This window comes from Empidonax traillii, unplaced genomic scaffold (genome assembly GCF_003031625.1).
Source record: "Empidonax traillii isolate 1590-97213 ecotype Southwest subspecies unplaced genomic scaffold, ASM303162v1 scaffold852:size265239, whole genome shotgun sequence".
In the NCBI taxonomy this organism is placed as follows: Eukaryota; Metazoa; Chordata; class Aves; order Passeriformes; family Tyrannidae; genus Empidonax; species Empidonax traillii.
The window spans coordinates 227,528-249,556 of NW_020956045.1; the positions used below are offsets into that span (position 1 = coordinate 227,528).

The 22,029-nt window shown below is 39.3% G+C and overlaps 1 protein-coding gene across 1 annotated transcript in view; it reads left to right on the forward strand.

The window, feature by feature from the left end:
* The window catches only part of ROBO2 (roundabout guidance receptor 2), a 148,432-nt gene that overhangs the window by 113,388 nt on the left and 13,015 nt on the right, over positions 1 to 22,029 (forward strand). Inside the window, exons 24-27 of the mRNA XM_027902214.1 lie at positions 1,137 to 1,397; positions 4,665 to 4,879; positions 14,292 to 14,474; positions 19,126 to 19,296. Of these exons, the coding sequence (XP_027758015.1) occupies positions 1,137 to 1,397; positions 4,665 to 4,879; positions 14,292 to 14,474; positions 19,126 to 19,296 (830 nt within the window). The remainder of the gene's footprint in view (positions 1 to 1,136; positions 1,398 to 4,664; positions 4,880 to 14,291; positions 14,475 to 19,125; positions 19,297 to 22,029) is intronic.

Consider the following 22,029-nt stretch of genomic DNA (forward strand, 5'->3'; position numbering starts at 1 on the left):
GGGAGTAGTAGACAGTTGAGACTGGCGTGGTGTGATCGTCAGCAGAGCTGTGCACAACTGAAGTTGTATTCAGATTAGGGAGTTACTCTGGGGAGATAATGCACTGGGAATGACCATAGTCACTTAGGCCTATACTCCTTGAGTGATGCTGGTGTCTCTAAGTGACAGGATCCGGAGATGATACTGAAATACATCACTGAATTGAAAGGTCCTGTGATGAGTACAAAGACTGAAAGGGATTGACTTGCTGGTGAAGCTTACATAAGAAGTGATAATAAAATATAAAGCTTCTGTTTCTAGCCATGATCGGATATAGTATCACCCCTTACAGCCTTGGTATAAGGCAAAAATCAAACCACAAACACCTATGAGAATACCCCTAATATATGAAAAGAGAAGAATTTGATGTTCAACAATACTGGTAGTTGTTTTATCTTTTAACTTACTTTGGGCAGATGTGATGAAAGTGTTCAGAAATGCAGCAGTGTCTAGGTGAGTCCCAGTACAGATTGGTTAGGAAGTGGGGTGCTGGCAGATGTACCTTATCAGCTGGTGCTGTGACATAGCATATGCTTAGGGTCAGCACTGCTGTGACATGAATATATTACACATCATAGGAGATACATATTTGCAGTGTGGGAAGACTAGCACTTAGGAGGAAAGTGTAGCTTCAAAATAGAAACAAAGAGTAAATTTATAGACAAAGGGGAGGATGGAATAAGTGCATAAGTGCAACTATATAAGGCTTGCTCTACCTTTTAAGAATGCTGCTGTTTTCACGTCTAGGTCAATCTTCATGCACTCTCCTAGATTAATGATCCTGGAAGCGAGTTAGTTCATTGTTGTTGTTGATTGTGGTGTAACATTATCTAATCACCATTAACAAATGCAATAACGGGTCAGTAATTTTTTTGTTGTGCTTCTTGTTCGAGCTGCTTAGCTGATGTGGGAAAAATTAAACTGACTCAGTAAGGACAATTTAAGCAATTATGACCCTGTTTTCATTAAATGTTAAAAACTTCCACTGAGTGTGAGGGTTATAGCTATAGCAGAAATCCTGTATGCCCTTTACACCCTCGGCTGTGTGGCAGAGATGAGTTTTGATATACACTAAGTTCATTTGGTTTTCATTTTAGATATGACAGTGATGGTTGGTGTCCGCCTTTGCCAGTTCAGACCTACCTACATCAGGGCATGGAGGATGAGCTTGAAGAAGATGATGATCGTGTTCCCACACCTCCTGTCCGAGGAGTAGCTTCATCACCTGCCATCTCCTTTGGGCAACAGTCGACTGCAACCCTCACGCCTTCCCCACGAGAGGAGATGCAGCCAATGCTTCAGGCTCACCTTGATGAATTAACAAGGGCTTACCAGTTTGATATAGCAAAGCAGACATGGTAAATGTTTGAGGGGGCCACTCGTGATCTGGGAAATGCAAGCATAATTTATTCCTCTATGACATAAATATTGGCTGCGTTTAACAACATTTCAATAATATTTCCAAAGAAGTAAAGTGGAAGAAGAAATAGTAAAACTGTGCCTAGAGTGTGAAGGCCTTAAGCGTTAGTGGGTGCTTTTTAAATCATAATGCTTGGTAATAAGTTAAATCTTGTCTAAAAACATGTAAAAACAATATTTCTCTGAAATTTTACATATGCTCAACAAAGTAGTTAGCACCCACCTACTGACAGCTTTTATACAGTCAAGAGTACTCTCTTTCAGGCTAGCAAAAGATATGAATTTTTTAGGATTTTCAAAAATAATGAGATTCTAACTCCTGAAAATCATTAAAAATAATGATAGTTACTTGAAATAGCACTAGAGCAGCTTTTACATGCTGTCACATGAGAATGGAGCATTTGCATCTCTGACCGTAGTTTGAAATACCATGAGAATTTCTGATTCATAGGAAAAACCCAGAAATAGCTGGAAGAAAGTTGTTAGTATTTACCAAATGGATCTGGTGTTTTAGAGTGCTTTATGCCTATTTAAAGGAAGAGCAAGCAAATACCACAGTAACATTTCCCCTGCAAAACAAACAGAAGCAATCTCTTCAGGGACTGAAAAAAGAACTTGTCAAGTGCGCCAGGCTGGGGATACGGTGAAGGTCAGTTGCTTCCTGGATGTTCCCTAAGCAGCAGTTGTCCTTTTACAACTTTTCTACCCAGACAAAGCCTGCGAATCTCAGAGGAGAGGAGCAGAGCTACTTACGGAGTGGCACAGTGCCAGCAGAGGAGCAGCCTTTCTTCGCTGGTAAATAAAGCCACAAAGTTATTCAGCTTGAGCTCCCGTAAATAGAGCAGGCAGGTAGGCAGGCGGTGCCAAATCAAAGCCAGCTGTTTTCCCTGGACACCGTGGAGGCCTCGAGGCTTGTCTGCAATCTGCACTCAATCAACAGGGTACTTTGGTCCCGCTGCAGCGCCTCGCTGCCAAGCACGGACCCCGGCCTGCCTGTGGGACAGCCCAAATCCCAGGCAGCAGCTAGACCTGGCCTATGGAAGGTAGCTGACTTCTGAGCCAGCACACAGATGCACACCCTGTCAGCACAGTCACTCGCTGCTGCATTTTGCAGCTGTTACCCTTTCTATGCCCTACAAACCTGGGGTTCCAGTCCAGGCGCTGATAGTGGAGTAGGACACTGTAGCAAAGCCTTTTGCAGCTGACAAGAAAGGTCTTGCTCCCTCTTTGGAGAAGTGAAAATTGATTGGGAACTTTCATAATGTGCTTAGGAATATACAGATTTTAATGTTGCTCTTGGGTAAGGTCACAGTAATTGAGCCTGAAACTCTAGGGGGGAAAAAAAATCAAGGAGATACCTTTTTTTCATACTGAGACCTTATAGGTATTAGAGCAAGTATTGAGGGTTGCAAATACAAGGGATTTTTATGCAATGGAATTGTTTAATGCTTTTATATTGTTTGACTGGACATGTATCATGCTGCTTAAAGTCAGTAGAAAGTCCTCTGTTGTTTTACCTGGGAAGGGAGATTTCTTAGTTTTCTTTTTACAAAGTTAACCTGTCCAGTGTAGAGAGAGGGGGAGGCAAAGCAGAAAGATGAGACCTGTCAAATAGGTTACCGTGGGAGTAACAACAGAGAAATATAGAGAACAGACAACTAGGAATTTAAGAAAGAGCACATTAGAGATTACTGGAAAAGTACATAATCATTATGGCCTTGATCCAGCAAATCACTTAAGTATATGCTTAACTACAAGTACATGAGAAATTGACTTCAATTGTTCTATCACAAGCTTAACATTAAGCATATACTTAAGCATTTTGCTTGATTGGGAGCTAATCACACTGTTTATTGAGGATTAGTTAGATGGTGGTGCCCTTTAGCACAGTGTTTTGAACACTGCATAGCTAAGAACCTGGTGTCCAGGAAGAAAAGCATTCAAGAACTGCTAATCAGGAGGGGGTTGTATATCAAAAAGGAAGCATTTGCTCTGCAAATAAGGTTCAGAATAAGCTATAAGTTAAACCCTACAAACAGGTGGAAGTTGATTCCAGTGGTGCATAAGATTTACTGTGACATTCTCCTATCTGATAGATTTACATTATGGGAGAGGGGGAGTGGAAGAAAGCTCAATGAATAAAGAAAATTACTGTACTCATTGAGTGTAGGCAATAATACAGCACAAAGTTTTCATTGAAAATATAGTAGAGCTCAGAACCTAACATGTGGCAGCTGTAATTTTTTTCTGTTATACTGATGTCCAAGCAAGAGAGCAGCAGAATCCTGGGTCCCATCCAGAGTGCTGCCGTTTCAAATCAGGCCATGGCACCTCACATACAGTTACCCAAGGATTCCTACGTGCCTAAGTTAGCACTTTTAAGCGTGGTACATGCTCTTATGCCAAGGTCAGTCGTACCTGGGCCCCCTGGCACAGCTTGTGGTATACCTGTTGTGCTGTGGGGAATGCTGCTTTTAAAGCTGATGGTGTTCTCCTCTGTATCCTCTCAGAGACCAGGCAAATGAGACTCCAAATCCCATGCTTGCCTTTGGCCATTTAGCTATCCTGTGGGTGTTTTTTTTATCTTTGTTTTCCTTTTTTTTTATTTGTGACTGCTGCATACAGTAATTTCACACATGCATGCCCTAATACTGCTGCAATTAAATCAATTAAACTACTTGGAATAAAGCGAAATGAAAAGGCCTCACTGATAATGTGTTCACTGGACTTGAAAATTTCTCCTGTCCTGCTGGCCATTTCCTCCTCTTTAGGGTGACTTCTGCTTCAGGGCACTGTGTCTGTTTAGGCGGAAGGAGTGAAATTAAAGTTTGGTTCAGTGTGTGATTTGCAAGGTGGAATATCGTGTGAGATGCTTGTATGCTAGGCTGGGATTCAGGACTGTGCTTTTCCACGGATTTCCTACCTGATTTATGGAGCCTCTGTGTATATCACTCTTCATCTGTAAAAGGACAGTGCTGACCTTCCCCGTCCTAGAGGAGGAGAAGTATATTTAAGACTGGAAAGTGTGCAGGTGCTCTGGTATTAGAAGCTGTGGTGAATAACTGAACTGTCTTTTCTTGAGTTTAACCTAACAAGCACATTTTGTAAATCTACTTCAGGACCTGTTGAAAGGCTTTTATTTTGTTGACTGTGGAGTACAAAGGCTCATCCGTTCTGATAATTTTCCTGTCTGTTTGTTTGTGTAGGCACATCCAAAGCAATACACAACCTCCTCAGGCTCCCGTTCCACCCCTAGGATATGTATCTGGAAACCTTATTTCAGATTTGGAAACAGATGTTCCAGATGAGGATGACGATGAGGATGATATTGAAGAAGAAACTGTAGAAATCAGTAGGCCACTAAGAGGTCTAGAGCATACTCCAGGCTCCAGTATGGACAATCTAGACAGCTCTGTGACAGGTAACCAAACACAGTTAACAGTGACACCAACTTGTTCCTAAACAGCAAAATACATCATCAGTCAAATCCTTTCTAAGTGAAAATTTATTCCACTCTATTTCTGCAACGTTTAAAATGTGTTAATACTAAACACTAAAGTTAAAGAAGGATTTGGGAATAGTTTGCTTTGCTGCAAAATGATAAGAAAATTCATGAATTTTAAAAAGCTTTAAAGACTTGAAAGAAAACTCAATTATATCCTAGCTTTCATGAAAAGTTCATTCTACTGGAGAAGCAAGGCAGTTACATAAAAAGGAGGGGGGAGACCTCAGCTTAGGAATATATATTTCATAAATCAGAAGCAGCATAAAAATGTTATCTTAAAGCACTTTTAGATATTTGGCTGGGAAAATGCTTTCCCAGATGAACACAAGGAAGTTAAAGACTTCAGAGTAAGTGTAGTTAGATCACCACAACATTTATTTCTAGAGTAAATATAACATTTATGTAGGAAAATGCGTATTTTAAACTCACTTTGCGTTGCTGAATTTAGTAATTGTTCCCTTTCAGTAAAGCTATTTAATTATTCTGACCCTCCTTGCCTTACTGCTTCTTGCCCTTTGCATGCCTTGGAAAGCTCCAACATCATCAAAGGGGATCTAGAAAGCTGTTCTAAACTAATGCACAGGGTCTGAATGAGTAAAATGCCTGTTGGAGAAATGCAGTGAAAGACATTTGGTTTTCAAATACACAAAGTCCTTTTTTTAAGCATCAGTGTATTTCCCTTTATGTTGAACTTGGGCCTCTCTATAATATATTGTGTCCATAATGTGCAGGTGTACTAAAGACCCGAATGTCCCAAATGTCCCAGTGTCCAGAGCTCATGGGTGCTGCTTCAGTCTTTGATCTCAGCAGACAAATACTGATTGTTAATTGTACCTTAAGGGAGACTTGTTCAGTACAACTTACTACCCTATTGCCCCTGAATTCCATCTCATTGTTCTGGACCTCTGAAATTCCAAGGATTTTGCGCCCTCATGTAAAAATTGCTGTTCTGAAAACACTGGGCAAACATGACAGTGATGGAGCATCAATACCTATAAATTTTCTTCCTTTTCCCTTGCTGAATGAAACAGTGTGTAGCTTAATCCCACTTTCCTGGTTTTCCTTCACCCTTGGGCCAGACTGCTTACCAATCTAATTAAGATTTAAGAACTGTATCTCTGCTGCTGTGATTTGAAATCCAGATTCAACTGAAGGCCATAGAGTTAAAGTTTAAATCCCTGAATTGAGAAGGTTAACTTATTAGTGCATGAGTATGTTAAGTCACTTTGCTTGAATTTCCAGCGTAATCTCCTTCGGGCTATAATTCTGCATATTTTTGCATATTTCACTAATGGCTTAGAAGTCTTTCCATTAGGAAAGCAGTAAGAATTTTGCAGTGGTAATACAGCAATAAATTTAAAAAATTAGGTTTGTATGTATTTTTCATTTTCATTATATTAATATGCCAATGTTTATGTATCTGTAAATCAGAAAATGATTTCACATTTGCATCTTCACCTGATATTTTGGACCACCCTACCTAGAGCAAATGAGGAATAGCTATATTCCTGCTCCAACTTGTAGACTTTTGTGCTTATTACAATTTAACCTTTTATGAATAACCTTCAAATTTCTTATGATATTTATAAATCTTGTTGGATTATTGGAGTTTTAAAAGTGTAATTATTGGAGTGTTAAAAACTTCCTGCTGTGCTATTTTAGACGAAATTGGGCAGAACCTGATTATGTAGACTGGGAGTGTACTCACGTTGATTTAATGCACTCCCACTCATCACCACCACTATCTTGATGTGGCCTCATCCAGGTGAAAATTAAGGGTTTCCTTTTGCCTTTTCCTTTGCCTGTTTAATTACTAGCTGGATCTGTTCCTTGATCTGGTTCACCGCATGGCAAGGTGTGTGCTGGCTCTGCAGGAAGGGAAAGTGCAGCTGGGAGGGAAGCAGAATGATAGACTGCCCCTACAGCATACAGCCAGTGTTTAGATTGACTTAAAACAATTAGGGAACTGTAGCCTTACCAAAATACACCCAGAGTGTTAGTCTAAATGATCTGTAAAATGGCAAAATATACAAATAACAAAACTGCTTCTGTTTTCCTCATTTACTACATGGGTAAAACCTTGATTTTTAGGAGGGTTTGCTTTGGGCTTGTTGTTGTGGGGTTTTTTTGGGTTTGTTTTTTTTTAAGGAATGGAAGGAAACTGCTTATTATACTTATTTTTTTTTTTCCGAAAGAGAATCTTAATTTTTGTTTATCTCTTTCTGTTAACTCTTCCAGGCTGTGTTTACTGGTGTTAATGAGGGTATAGCAAATTGCTTTCATTGTTTCCAAGCTGTTTCTCATTCTTCAATTTGATTGCTTTTAAAATACTGTAGAACAACTAAATTGTTTTATTGCACTGAGAATATATAAGCTACTTCTTTTCACAGAGCCTTTGGCTACTTAAACCAGCATTTTCCTAGGACTTTATAGACCATGTCTTCAGTTCTCTAAATATATTGAAAAATGGAGGCAAATGAGGATAATTATATTGAAAATGGAGGCAAATGAGGATATCTGACCCAGATGAAGCAATATTTCTGTTCATTTTGAAGTGCCTTGTGAGTTCGGTGTTTGTGACAAATCTATACTGACATCCCTTGGTCCAGACTTCCCTCAAATAGAGTTGCTGTACAGGGAGCAGGGCGAGTTTCCTCACCCTGTACTGTTCGCATGCTCTTGGATTGAAGTGGTGCTTTGTTCTCCCTGGCTGAGCTGAGACCCAGGATTTCACTGAGTGCCAAAATGTGGGATTCTCTGAGGGGAAACCCTGGCACTGCGTGAGCCAAAGCACAAACTACTAAATTCCTCTGTCACCACAGTGTTGCTCTTTTAAACTGTTTAAAAGTCAAGTTGTCTTCCAGGCCCTTGAGTTTTAGTTACAGCTAGCTGAAGATGCAGACAAGGATTTAATCTGCACTATTAAGCTTTTCTCTTTGCAGGTGGCAGAGACATAATGTTGACGTGTATAACAAAGTGCAAAGAAAGGAGGAGTGCACAGTGACTGTATCTTAACATCCTCCAGATATGGCAGAGAGAACTCGGGGAGGGAGGTTTGGATTTGAATGTTTGTGGGATGGAATACGAAATTAAAGCCAAATTTTTTCTCCGTTCCCAGTTTGTTAGGACACTTAGTCACTGATTCTGCTTTAAAAAAAAAAAAAAAAGGAAAGAAAAAGAAATGAAAGAAAGAACTGGAAAACAGTGGTAAAACTTTTGCTCACTCGACTTTTAATTCACAATTATTTAGAGTTGGTTTTGGCTTTCAGAGACACATTGAAATACGTATTTTCTTTTGTTTATGTTTAATGTTTGCCTTAATAATTGCTGTGCAGAGTTCTGGCATGAATGATCATGAAGAGTCTGTTATATTATTCTGCTTTAATAGATTTAATCAATTGCATATGATGACTGTATCAGAAATTAATTTGCCTCTCACTGAAATCACTAAGAACAAGGCTAATTGTTTTTTTTTTTTTTTTTTTCAGATCTAAGTATTATGGTTTGGGGGTTTTCTTTCCACCCTCCTTATTTTCTCCTCCCACAGCACCACCAGTGAAGCTGGTTGTTGTATCTTCAGTCTTGGTGCATTTTAACTGAGGGGAGAGATACACCTATTAACCAGCATGGAAATTAGAACAAGCCCTCTTGTACCTAACTGGTTACAAACTGACGTAAACAGAGAGATGTTCTTGTAAGCGGTGCCACAGCAAATGGATAATTTATTTTTTTTCAATAAAATTGTACAAATCTGAAATTATAAAAATATCTGTAGGCTGAATGGCTCAGCAAGGAAGAATATCCCTTATTTGACATGTTTTGATCTTGATTAAAAAAATCACTGATCACTGTATGTATGGAAAAAGTTTTACATTCATTGTGCCTGAGCACAAATGGAATAATTCTTGGAAATTGCACAATATCATTTTCATGAGCCATATTTTACCATGGCAGAGCTCAATATTTATATTGATTTGCTTAGGGATACCTATTGCAAAAGATTCTATTTTATAAGCAGTTAGACAGATTGCATTTAATAGGTAGAATGTGTTTCATGGATTAAATATGTGCTCAGAAAATAAGAAACTGCTACTTTTTGTATCTTATAAAAATGGTAATGCAACAATTAGCAGGGTCATATTATAAAGCACAGACTTTACTCTAGCTTAATGGATCTAGGGATATGCATTCATCAGCAACGATAGATTTAGCATAAAATGACATGTAAATGAATTGATGACTGATCATAAATTAATTTTAGTGCTGAAGAAGTAATAGAGACACAGCAAGATGCCACTTTATCATAGTATTTTACTGCTCAGCAACATTTGAGCAACTACTTAATGTTCTGTGTGCATTTCTTTTCTAACAGCTTGAATAAATTTGAGAATTTTTTGTGCCTTTCAGCAATATGGAAACCAAAAAAATCTCGAAAGATGGAATGCAAACAGAAATAAATTTGCCTAAGTGACATAAATTCATTTTTCATTAGATGTTTATGAAGGGCATTAATTATGGTTGGACCTGTGAAGTGCCAAATAAGTATGCATGATTTTTACCTCCTTTTGTTTAGTGTTTCCTGCCCCGAAAGAAAAAAAACTAAAACTTAAAGGGGTTTGTTCCAGGTGTATACATTTAAATATTCAGGCATTTATGGTGAAGTATAATGTAAGGTGTGAGACAAGGTCTAGTTTTTGAAGTGTGATCATAAATATCTTCTGCATTTAGACCCTTCTATTATTCATTCTTATTTTGGTGTTGCAATGACTATCTCCCCTTCTGTTCTATCGCTTTCACCAAAATCAGTGGGCACTTCTTTGTAATCATGGCAGTGGTCAGACACATCCAAGAGAGGATAATGTCTTTCTCCTGTACAAAGACTACGAGAAATCTGTAACTGATTTCAGCTGAAGTAGCATCAGTTCCCAAGGGTGTTACTCCTTCTTCACAAACCTAAGGAGTCCATCCCTGTTCCATCCAAAAAAAAAAACCTGCAGGGGAGCAGGGACCCAACATTACTATGTGCTTGAGGGTTTTGTGAAGAAAAGCACGTATGCATACACATGAAAGTACCAGTGACATCATGTCTTGAGTTTAAGCAAGCACACAGATAATATGGGATGTACAGAAAAGTATCTAATGGAATTTTCATAAGTGTTAGCTTTGCTGTGAGCAGCTTTTATTTCACAAGTGCATTAGATATTTTTATTTTTAAGTAAAGCAACAGCACACTTTACAAAGAAAAATAACACTTTTTTTAATTGCCAGCAAAATGCCACTAAAAGCAGTAGCAATGCAGTCTATATTAGAAGCTAGCACCTCTGTTCCCCTCACCTTTCCCTGAGAGCAAAGAAGCTTTCTGTTTGCGTTAGCACCAAGAGATATTTTATGGAGCAAGAAAACAGAGTTCAACTTTTCACAGAGCTGATTTTGTTCTGCATAAAGCATTTACTGCTGCTGTCAGCAAGAGTAAAATTTACAGTTGCCAGAAAGCGTAAAAACTCAAATGTGCTCTTGGAAAACACATAGTGAGTTGCATGTAAAGGAGACACTAAAAGCCTGTTTCATCCCATTTCAAAATGCACAGTTGATCTGAAAGGAACGTCAGCATCTCCTATTCTGCCTTTATTCAGAGAAAAACAAATGTGCATCTGATTTGGAAAACAAGAGGCCAGTGGATGCCTTTAAATGCCTCGTGTGCTGTGTTAACACAGCTCTGTGGTGGCCTGAGGGGCCCAGGGTGGGCTCCAGCTCTCCCATACCTCCTGGGCAATGTCCACACCTCTGCAGGTCAAAGCAAAAAGGGTTTTACTGCTGCAAATTCTGTTGTGGAAAAGAAATTGTTTATGCAGGGAAGCCGAATAGCTCTGGAATCAGTAGAAGTAATGGAGAAATTTTGCTTTTGGCTCCCTGGTCACACACAGCTGTGGGTGCTGTGTGTGTCTCAGGGTATCTTGCTGACTTCAGCAGTTATAAAAAGTTTTGACTCTGCTTCCAGCAACCAGAGGTTTCATAGAGAATCATAGAATGGTTTGGGTTGGAAGGGATCTTTAAAGATCATCTTGTTCCAACCCCTCTGCCATGGGCAGGGACACCTTCCACTGGACCTGGTTGCTCCAAGCCCCATCCAACCCAGCCTCAAACACTCCAGCAATGGGGCATCCACAGCTTCTCCGGGCAACCTGGTCCAGTGTCTCACCACCTCACAGTAAAGAATTTGTTCCCAATATCCTACTCTCAGTTTAAAAACGTGTCCTGCCTCTTGTCCTGCCACTACAGGCCTTATCAGAAAGTCTCTTTCTGTCTTTTCTATAAGCCCCCTTTATATACTGAAAGGCTGCAGTGAGATCTCCCCAGAGCCTTCTCTTCTCCAGGCTGAACAACCCCAGCTCTCTCAGCCTGCCTTCACAGGGGAGGTTTTCCAGCACCCTTATAATTTTGTGGCTCTTCTCTGGACACACTCTAACAGATTTCATGTCTGTCTCGTGCTGGGAACCCCAGAACTGGATGCACAACTCCAGGTGAGGTCATGATGTCCCAGTAAAACTCACATACATCCCTCCAAGAATGTGAGCCATGCTTCCATCCTCGCAGGTCCCTCCTAGCACAGCTGCTGAAGGAGAGGGGAAAGAGGGAGTGATCCATGGGCAGAGCACACTATTCCCAGCCTGGATAATACTTGTTGTCCATGGGAATGTGAAGGAGTTGAGGAACGGGACTTTTTTATAGGGTTAGCCTAGAAAGCTGGCAGTCTGATAACAGCAACTAAAATTTAGGTATTTTTAGAAAAAGTGGCATATCTATAAGTGTGTAGAACAACAGCTGTATTCACACATATTAGGAGAAAGCATTATGGGCTTTTGTAGATTTTAAATATGTTTCACACTTAGAACGTGGCTTATTTTTTTGGATTGAGTGACAGTCCAGTCCTCCAAAGAGTAGATGCAAAATAGCTACTAGACATACCCTGAAAGTGTCCCATACAAATTGCAGTGTGTATTGTATGTTGTGTAACAGCTGAGGGGTTAGCAAATGGACAGAGCAACTTGAGCAAGTGGAAATTCAAAGTTCTTTTAAAATATCCATAGTCTTATGAACTATGATACTGAAAACAATAACTGTTCTGTGCAGTATGTGGTTTTTTTATGTCTCTACATAGAGAGTAGAATGTATCACACAGAACCCTTGGGCTCTGAAACTAATGGGATACATGTTAAATTTTTAGCATCCAAGTATCCTCCTTTGATATCTGCAGCTCTAGTTATATATTTCATGTTTCAGCTTGTGCTTACATATTTTGCAGAACATGTCGATAAGCGATTGTTTGAAAATGTCCTCAGCTATAACATTTCATTTTCTTACATCTTCATGAAGTGTTTTATCTGTAGTATCTCTTTTCATACATCATCAGTAACTGTTGCTAAGCCCCTTTGCTCCCCATTCTCTATGATATCCTATCTCACTTGGATTGTTAGTTCACAAACTGCCTTCTCAGAGGAAATTCAGTGTTAGCCTTCCCTTGCTGTTATCTGGGTTCCCTTACATCTGTCTGCATCAGGTCGAGTCTGTTTGGAAAATAACAATTTTATGTGTGCTCTTGGCAAGCAGAATCAAACTCTGTCACTCCCTGTTGCACTTAACACACTTACTGCCTGTCAGACCTCCACAGACCTCTGTGGTTTCTTTTCTTGTATCTTAGGAGTGCATGGGCTTTTGTTATTATAGCCTGCCACTTCGCTGACATTAAAAGCTTTGGTCACTGCAGCATCACAAAATAACCCATTGTTCTTGGGCTTTGTGGTGCTGCATTGTACTGAATTCCAGAATTCATTTATTGTGCTCATGACTCGTTTTTGCAGGATGTTTTTAATATTTGACACCACCATTAGTTAATTAGCCAATCAGTTTGATGCTAATAAGAAGGTCATTATTGGTTTACTTCTTAGCAGTTTTAAACACAATAATACTTCCTTGCACATGGATTAAAAAAGGGCTACTGTTCTGCTTCACATCCTATGTATATTTGCACAAATTCAGCTGTGCTGACTGAGTAGTTAAATCGGGGCCGTGATTTATCCCTCCCCACGTGTCTTTGTGTCTTTAATAACCAGTTCTCTGCAGATTCTCATGGTTTTGCTGGGCTTTTTTTTTTTGGGGGGGGGGAGGGGCTTTTTTTTTTTTTCAACATATACGTGTGACTGTTGTTAAAAAGCAGATTTCAGGTATTTCAAGATAGGTGCCCGTACTATGTCAGAACAATATTCTGTGTCTACACAGCCCCACCCAATGCCCTGCAGTAGCTCAGCTCCCAGAAGTATCTGGTAGCTCTGCACCTCAGCTGGACTTGGTAACTCATTAACACAGCTGCTCCATTCCTGGGAAAATACGAATGAAGAGCAAATAAAATTAATCCTTCTTTCACTGTTTTGCTCTTTACATTCTAGTTATGGCAAGATTTCGATATTTCTTTCATATGCCTTTTCAGGTGTCTGGTTTTCTGACTGCATTTTTATGATGTTGTTTTCACTTTCGTCTCCTGCAGTGATGGTAATCCATAGTTAGAAGGTTCCATGGGGCCAGTGTTGGCTTAGTGACTGACTCAGTATTAAATTTGAGCATATATTTGCTCTGCTCTTGAATCTTAATTATTTTCTAACCTTTTAAAAAAGTTACTTTAATCCACTAGAATGAACTGCTTTAGATCAGCTTTCTTCAGGCCATTAAAGCTGCTCATTTATTTTAAGGTTTTGACTGACAAAATGACATAAAGCCAGTCTTGTTCAAGATCGCTCTTGAAGCCTAGGTCTGACTTTAGCTATATCTATCAAGACTTACACACGTGCTGTCTAAAATGAAAACTTGGCTTTGCAAAGATCAAACTAGATACTGGTTTGTAATAAGTCAAGTTAAAAAAAAAAAAAAAAAGAAGAAAAAAACCAAAACAATCACATTAATTTTGATTCCAGGAAAGATCTATTAACTTTCAAAAGAACTTATTATGGAGCTTTCACGTTTGTAGAGAATATGTATCATTTTGTTTACAGGGTCAAAGCTACATGGAGCAATTTATGAATGAGATCCCTCTTAGCTTTGATAGTGCTTTATTACACCAAAGTCTGCCAGATAAACTTTGGGTTTTGTGTTCTGAAAGGACATACTAACTAGGTCTTTAAGCTTTAGCTGAATATTGCTCTTTTGTACCAAGCTCTGTCAAATGAATTTTGGGTTTCCTATTGAGAAGGGACATATTAATTGGGTCTTTAAGCTTTTAGATGATCAAAAGGTATCAAATGTGCACAACTCACTAGACCCCTACATTTGTTTTTAGGTTCAATGGTAAATGGATGGGGTTCTGCGTCTGATGAGGACCGTAACTTTTCTAGTCATAGATCTAGTGTAGGTAGCTCCTCAGATGACTCGATCTTTACCAGCGGCAGTTTTGCACAAGCACTGGTTGCAGCAGCAGATAAAGCTGGTTTTAGGCTGGATGGAACTAGCCTGACGAGAACAGGTTTGTAGACTCAAAGTTGATGCTCTCTGCATGAAGGGTGTCTCTGCCTTTTCTCTTCTTTCAGTGAACCTGCCTCTCACACTTGTCTAACATGCATGGAATAAGGTGGATGGAGATGTTATTATCGGTATATTTTAAATGAAACTTTGCACTGTGTTTCTTCTTTGGTAATTTGAAGTAGTGAATAGCACAAGCTTTTAATCTGCACCTTCGTTCTGCTGCAGTTTCCCTCTGTAGTGACTCTGCTGTGTATTTACTGAGATGTGCTCCGTTTAATATTTCAGTGAAGAAATCACTAATTCTGCCTTGCAGTCTTTGATGATCTTATTTTCTGAAAAATCTCCTCACAATCATTCACATTTCCCGTGATGAAGATCATATTTAAACTATTATCTCCATCCCTGCTCTTCTGTGGCATTTCTTCTTGGAAAAGTGTATTTTTCTGTGAAGTTTTCCTAAGCATGGGGTGAATTGGTGTGCTTTTATTCTTAACAATGCAAACTGTTTAAAACCTTTATTATTAGCTGATTTAAAAATACTGGATTCAATAAGTTAATGTATTTTGATAACATTTAATTTTAGTTATGCCAACTGAGTCTGCCAAGTAAAATGTAACAAAGGTAAAGTGACTATTGCTTTTGAAAACAGCCAATCTTATAAAATGAATTAGTGAAAATGAAATATAATTTGGTACATGTTTTTAAAGCTTCATATGTCTTATTTCTATTTTAAAAAAGTAAGGAAAAATATCTTTAAATATTCTGGGTGGAAAAACAAGAATGTATTTGCATTTTCTAAGTCTTATCAAAATAGCAAAAATTACGAATTATTTGAATCCACAAATCTAATAGCAAAGTATGAGCTTGGGTCCTATTTTTGTTATGCTTCCTCAGCCAGTTCCTGCCCACAGGTCCCATAATGTTCCTATCATTTAAATTTTTTTGCTATTAGTCTGGTGTGAAGTCTCTCCCCCAGTAAAATTTGTGCATTTATGAGAAATGTCTCACATGTTAGGCCTGAAAAATGCACTCTTTCTGCATGCAATGACTTCATGGCAAATAGCACCTTTTAAGGACATTAGGAGTAAAGAAAAGAGTTGATGGCAAAGTCCTATGTCTCCAAGAAAACCAGAAGGTGAACTGATACGACTTTTCTCAAACCCCTGTGAACTTTTGCCACTGACTTTTCATATGTAGTCATCCTTAAAAGGTAGTTATTTCACTGTAGTTGAACCCCTCAGCAGCTTCTTACACTGTGGAAAATTGGCTGAGTATATTTGATATATATCATCAATTTGATAAAAAAACAAAGCAAAACAAAACAGGAACGAATGTAGACCTTCACTCATCTACTATGGGCACATATGGCCAAACTATAATTTAAAATATACTATTTTGCTTGAAGAGTCTCGTAAGTCTTAAAAGAAAGGAACAAATCCTTCCCAGCTTTTTTTTTTTTTTTTTTTTTTGGTGGTGTTCTTGGTGTCAGTAAAAGTTTACTGCAACAATTCACCCAGAGTTAATGTCACTTTTATCAGGCCTTTGAGAAGTGCAGTTCCCACCACAAACACACACATAAGAGAAGTAAAGAGACACACAAACACATAAACATTTAAAAATAAATATGATTTCTTATTGTAGCAACGTGAATGGAAAATAAAAGGAAAGGCTGAGAACCCTCTTGTCAGTTATATTTTCCCAGCTTAATTAGGTCACGAATGCACTTAAACTGAGTGCATGTGTGTAATTCCTCAGACAGACTATTAGAGTGCAGGGTACAAAAAAGTATCTAGGCGGTTGTGGTAGAGACTTTATGATTATTACCCTCTTACTCTCTTAATGATCCAGAAGGCAAAATGGAAATAAAATAAAACCCACACGTAAACAAACAGCCCTCCCCTCTTTTTCCTCGTGGAAACCCCAGCAAATGGAAATATCCCCCCTGTGCTCACTGCAGTTTCATTACGAGATGAGACCTCCCGAGGTACGAGGGGATCAGTCAGACGTGCCTGGTACAGACCAGCAGCCCCCACAGTGTGAAATGGTGTCCAGCAGTGGAGAAGCAGCAGTGTTGTTTCTGTTCACTGCTCTGGAGGGAGTCTGAAGATCCTGACTCTTTGCTCCTTTGCAGTCTGGACAGTTATTTTCACCCACGTAGAACAGCTGTGAGATGTTCTCACCGGCAGATACTAAAGGAGATGTCCAGCTTGATAGCCTCACGTGGGAGTGTTTGATTGCCAAGCATAAGAGGCGCTGGTAAATCCAGATGCGATGTGTCTCTCCTGCCAGACACTTTGATTCCAGTTTCCAGAAGCCATCATGTGATTTGCCACGAAGTTCAGACAGATTTCCTTTTTAACACCCTTGGGAAATTAAATCAAGAATTAGTGGATTCATCCTTGTCTCCACTTACACGCACTAAATCTGCTACAAAGTCTGACACTGCTCAGCAGTTCTTACTGGAAGGGCTGCATACAAATACAAGATGCTGTAATCAGTTATTTAAGTGCATTGAAAAATGTGTTTTGGGAGTCTGCACATCATTTGTGTTTGCCCCATGTCTGATTTAGGTCAGTGCTATTTATTTTGCCGCTTTTTCATGAAGGGATAAAAGAGAATGTTTGGTGTCTATTTCTCTTTGAAACCAACATTCTGAATGAAAAATCACATTTCTTTAGTCCAAAGAGTAAGTGTGAAGAATCTGTATCCTGCACTCACTAGTTGCACTTACGTGTGAGTTTTTTTTACAAAACATCTGTGCAACATGCTGTGAGCTGAGATGGAATTTCAGGCTCATGTCTGCATTTCTTTGCATTACTGATTTTTTATTATTATTATTTTGAAATGAAATTTTAATATTTTGTCTGTGTTCATCTGCTGTTTTATCCTTATCCATGAAACAAGGGCTTGATCACTTGTCTTTGTCTGGTTGCAGCTGTGCCAGCTATAGAGGTTCATGTTTCCCACCTCCCCCCAAACGTTTATTACTGCTTTTTTCCCAGCTCCAGAATTAGCTGCTTGGGTGGGTGTTCCGTAACCCATTTCATTTAAAATGAGCCAGGTTAGCAAAGACATTGATTTCAGACCATTTAAGTTCAACTGGGCTTTTTTTTTTTGGTAGAGGAGGGTTAGGGAATGTCCACATGAGGGGTTCAAATGTGGTAACCTCCAATAGCTGGCAGAGACACAACTGGGAGACGAGCCCTCCTGAGAGCAGTGTCCCCCTCAGGGTACACATCAGTCAGAAGGCAAGCCTGAGAGAGTCAGGAAATCTCTGAAGTTAAACAGTGATATATTATTCTAACATGTATGTATTGATGTGAAACACCATGTTAGAGAGATTACGGCTACTCTTTCACTTTGCCCTCTTTGCACTGAGCATATTTCAAACAGTATGCTGAGCTGCATATTACTCCTGATTAAGCTTATCTAGATCAGGTCATATGTGACAGCATGTTGGAATTAAGTGCATCTGTTGAAAGGTTTTACAGCAGGGTAGACCCTGGTCTAAGTTAACCAGAGGATAAAAAAACCTCCTTCCTAGTTTGGGCTCAGTTGACCAGAAAAATAGCAAACAGCCATTTTGCTACTTTCTATCAACTCTACCACCATTTGGGCCTACAGCAGCATTAAAAGAGCAGAAATTCTGACAGGCTTATACATTTTCCACTGCAGATAGGATTAAAACATGTAAGAATTTTAATTACCGGTTTTAAACAAATTAAAATGTTAACATCCCCAAGATACTTGGCAAGAACAACCTACACATGAACAAAAGAAACTAAAAGATGGTGATCTTTAGTTTTCATCAGTTGGCATTAAACATTAAGCCTAGTTAAGTTAACTGAATAAAAACATCAGAATAAGAGGAAGTGAACATAGTAAATGAACTGCGCTGCTCCTACGGTTCCTGCATGAGGCTTTTAATCATCTGCTCCACAGAACAGCATCAAAGATATTTTTTAGGAGACATCATGCAGCTTGAATAGGGTGTGTATGTGTATATATATATATCTGAGGAATAAATTCAGTGAGGATATATTTTTTTAACTTATAAATGTACTGAAAATGAACAGGAAAATTTTAGCATTTCAATATACCCCCATTTCTGATTTCTTGAGAGAAGAGAGCCCTTAAATATACAACCCTTCCCTGCTACATAGCTTGCAAAATCAGTTATGTTTATCTCACTGGAGTTACTCCAGATATACAGTGCATATGGGAGCCCCTAAAATGAGAATCTGGCTCGATAAACATGAAAGTGGAAGGCAGGAGGAGATAAATTTGATATGATTGCAGAACTGTTTTCCTTCCCTGCTCAAGGCTGAGGAGTTGTTATGACACATCTGTTCAGCACACAGAGCAGGTAGGAGTTACATGGCATACAGTAGTTTTATCACAACAGATGGAATAATTTTAATTATAAAAGTTAAAGAGAAAAGAATGCCAAGTTTATCACTTCACTTGTTGTGGTGTGTCTTAAAGCATTTGTCATCAGTGGGTACCTCTAGGGGACACTTGCTTGCCTCTGAGACTTAGGCCTAATTTAATGTTTCGGAACAGACATTAATAGAACAGCCCATTTCAAGGCAATAACATTTTTTCATCTGGTTTCTCTCTCTCTTTTTTTTTTTTCTTTTTTTTTTCTTTAGGCAAAGCATATTCTTCCTCTCAGAGACCTCGGCCGAGCAGTCCTTTTTCTACTGACAGCAACACCAGTGCAGCTGTCAATCAGGGTCAGAGGCCGAGGCCCACCAAAAAACACAAGGGAGGACGGTTGGACCAGCCCCCTTTGCCTCATCGTAGGGAGGGAATCACAGACGGTAAGTGTTGAAGTGTTGTGGAGAGGGCCCCGATGACAACCTGCAACAAGCAGGTGTGCAGAGTGGGAGAAGGCAGAGCAATCTTTTACGAAATGTAGGTTGTAGAGAACTACTGGTTTGGTGAAGTGGGGTCCCCAGGTTGCCTCGCGAGCAAAATTGCAGTGCTGGCAGTGTGGAGTTTGGTAAAGTGAGTCTTCAAGGAGCCTTTCTTCATTTCAGCTCTGAACACGTTAGCATCTCTTAGGAGTTATCAGATCTCAATATAAATCTTACTCAAAAATGACTGTGTTGCACAGGAGTTGACATTTAAAAAAATGACCTGTGAGTAATTTTATATTAGATGAAAGTAGCCACCACCAGTAGCAGTGTGCCATGAATTCCTAAGGAGAGCCAGTCCCACAGCACTGTTTGCTTTGTGCTGTTTTTGACAGACACTCAACAGCTACAGCAACATGTGCCATGCTTTTCCCATGGTTCTGCCTCATGTCTTGTCTGTGCTGCTTCAGTCCTGACATCCACTGACCTCAGTGACTTTGTTTCCCTCTTTTACATCTCTGCTGCTCACTGACCGCTGCTTCCCAGCTGGAAATTTCAGGCTCTTCTAAGATCTGACCAAGATCAGCTCTGTCTTCGTTATCTTTGTCTGCCCCTCTTGAGTCTGGCAAAAGACACAATTGCTGCCTGCTACTTTTTGAGGAATACTGCATAGGAGGGTGACTGGCTGGCCACTTCCCCCTCATTTCTTCTCTTCTTGGCCTTGCACCTGTAGGTGTTGAAATGATCAAAGGGGAGAAAGAGGCAGAAGGAAAAGCAGCATCAAAAAAAACCGCTAAGGATATGTGTAGTGCCATGGAGGTGGAGATGTGATCACTATCCTCATGCTGACCTCTCTTTCAGTGTTCCAAGCAGGACAGTTCTGAGAGGCAGACTGTCCCACATACCTCAGAGGCTCTCATAACACTGTCTGGACCACGGCAGCGAGTGTGATGCCAGTGAGTCTATCCCCTAATCTTAAGTATACCTTGACAAATCTTCTGGTGTATGTAGAAGGTGTAAAAAATATAATTAAAAAATTACCTTAGATTTTAGTGTAAAGAGGCCTTCTTATTCTAGTAAAAATTGCTTGAGAATCATAGAATATCTCAAGTTGGAAGGAACCCGTAAGGATCATCAAGTCCAGTTCACTCTTTTATCTTCTTTGGACAGGTAATGTAATAAATGGATTTGATAGACGGTATATTTAGGTTGATTTTTTAATATATATAATGCTCTATTTATTACTCCAGGTAAATGTATAAAATACATTAACAGCTTGCAAGGTAGACTGTGTCCACCAAAACCACCAGAGCTCTGCTCTCAGTCATATTGTCAGGTATAAAGATTCAATTTTGCAGTATCCTCTGACAGTATCCATGTTTCCAGACCAGAAAGATGGAGAACAGATTCCAGAAGGGAAGTCTTCACCAAAGAGTTTATTGTTACATCTCATGCTCTATGGCTAATTCTCACTGCCATATCATTTGTGGAACCAGTGTAAAGTAGCTTAGATTTTGCTCATAAGGCCCTGAATTGGTTTAAACATTAATACCCTGCCCTTCTGGATGTATTCCGGAGGCCTCTCTGCTACACAGATCCATTAAATATATGTGTCCATGAGAACAGTAACTGGAAATCATGGGTGTCACTTGTGGTGCTGGCCATACAGTGTCTACTTGGCATATCCTTTCACCCAGAACTATGAGCGATTTGGGCTACAAATTCTGTGTACATGTGAATTTGTAGTGCACTCAGTGTGGTGGGACCTTAATCCTTCTTTTGAATACTGTTGCTATAGAAGTGTTTTACAACATTTACAACATTCTGGGTACCAGAAAATTAATGGGAATCCAGTTCAGGTAATGAGACCGATGGAAGTGTGATTCCACAGTGTGACTCCATTGTGAAGTTTGGCATTGTTTTAAATTAGTGAAAGGGATAAGATTTTAGGATTTATTTTAAAAGAGGAATCTCCTATTGAATTTTATTTAATCTTTATAAAATACTAATCTTACTGGAGTTTCTTTCATATATTTGAGTCAGAGTACCAATTATATACTATTTCCTTCAACATTTCAGGCACAGGCAGTAACCAGAACAGCTTTTGGATGCCATTAGATTAATATTTGTATGGTATAAACCTAGTTAAAGTGCCTACTATATGTTCCAAAAATTTATAATGTCCTGGAGCAATAGAGAAACCTTTCCCCTTCTGTATTAACACAGGAACAAACAAACACAAATGGTACAGTTTTTCCACTTCAACTCCTACTGAATATGAGTCACTAAAGTGTAATGGCAAGTCTGAGTCAGAGCTAAGTTTGCAAAAGATCATTTGAAATTAAGGAAGCTAAAGGTTGCTGCTGCCACCTGCATGTATGTAAACAATTGAATTTAGCAAACTCTGGTATACAGAAATTAAAAGTGGTAACTGTATACTCTCTGTGGAATATTGCAGTGAACTCTACAAAGAGAGACAATACACTATGTTTAAGCTGGGAGAAGCAAGCAGGAGAACCTCAGATAGGTCCAGCAATTATAAACCCTAATCCAGGCCAGCCCGTTCGTCCCCAGGGTGTCATGATTTCAGTGGGAAGCGTCACTATATGTCTTCTCCTGGTTTTCAGATGTCTCCAGTCCATTCCCTTGTAACTGCTTCCTCCTGTATTTGTCATGTGAGAATATACTTGGTTTGCC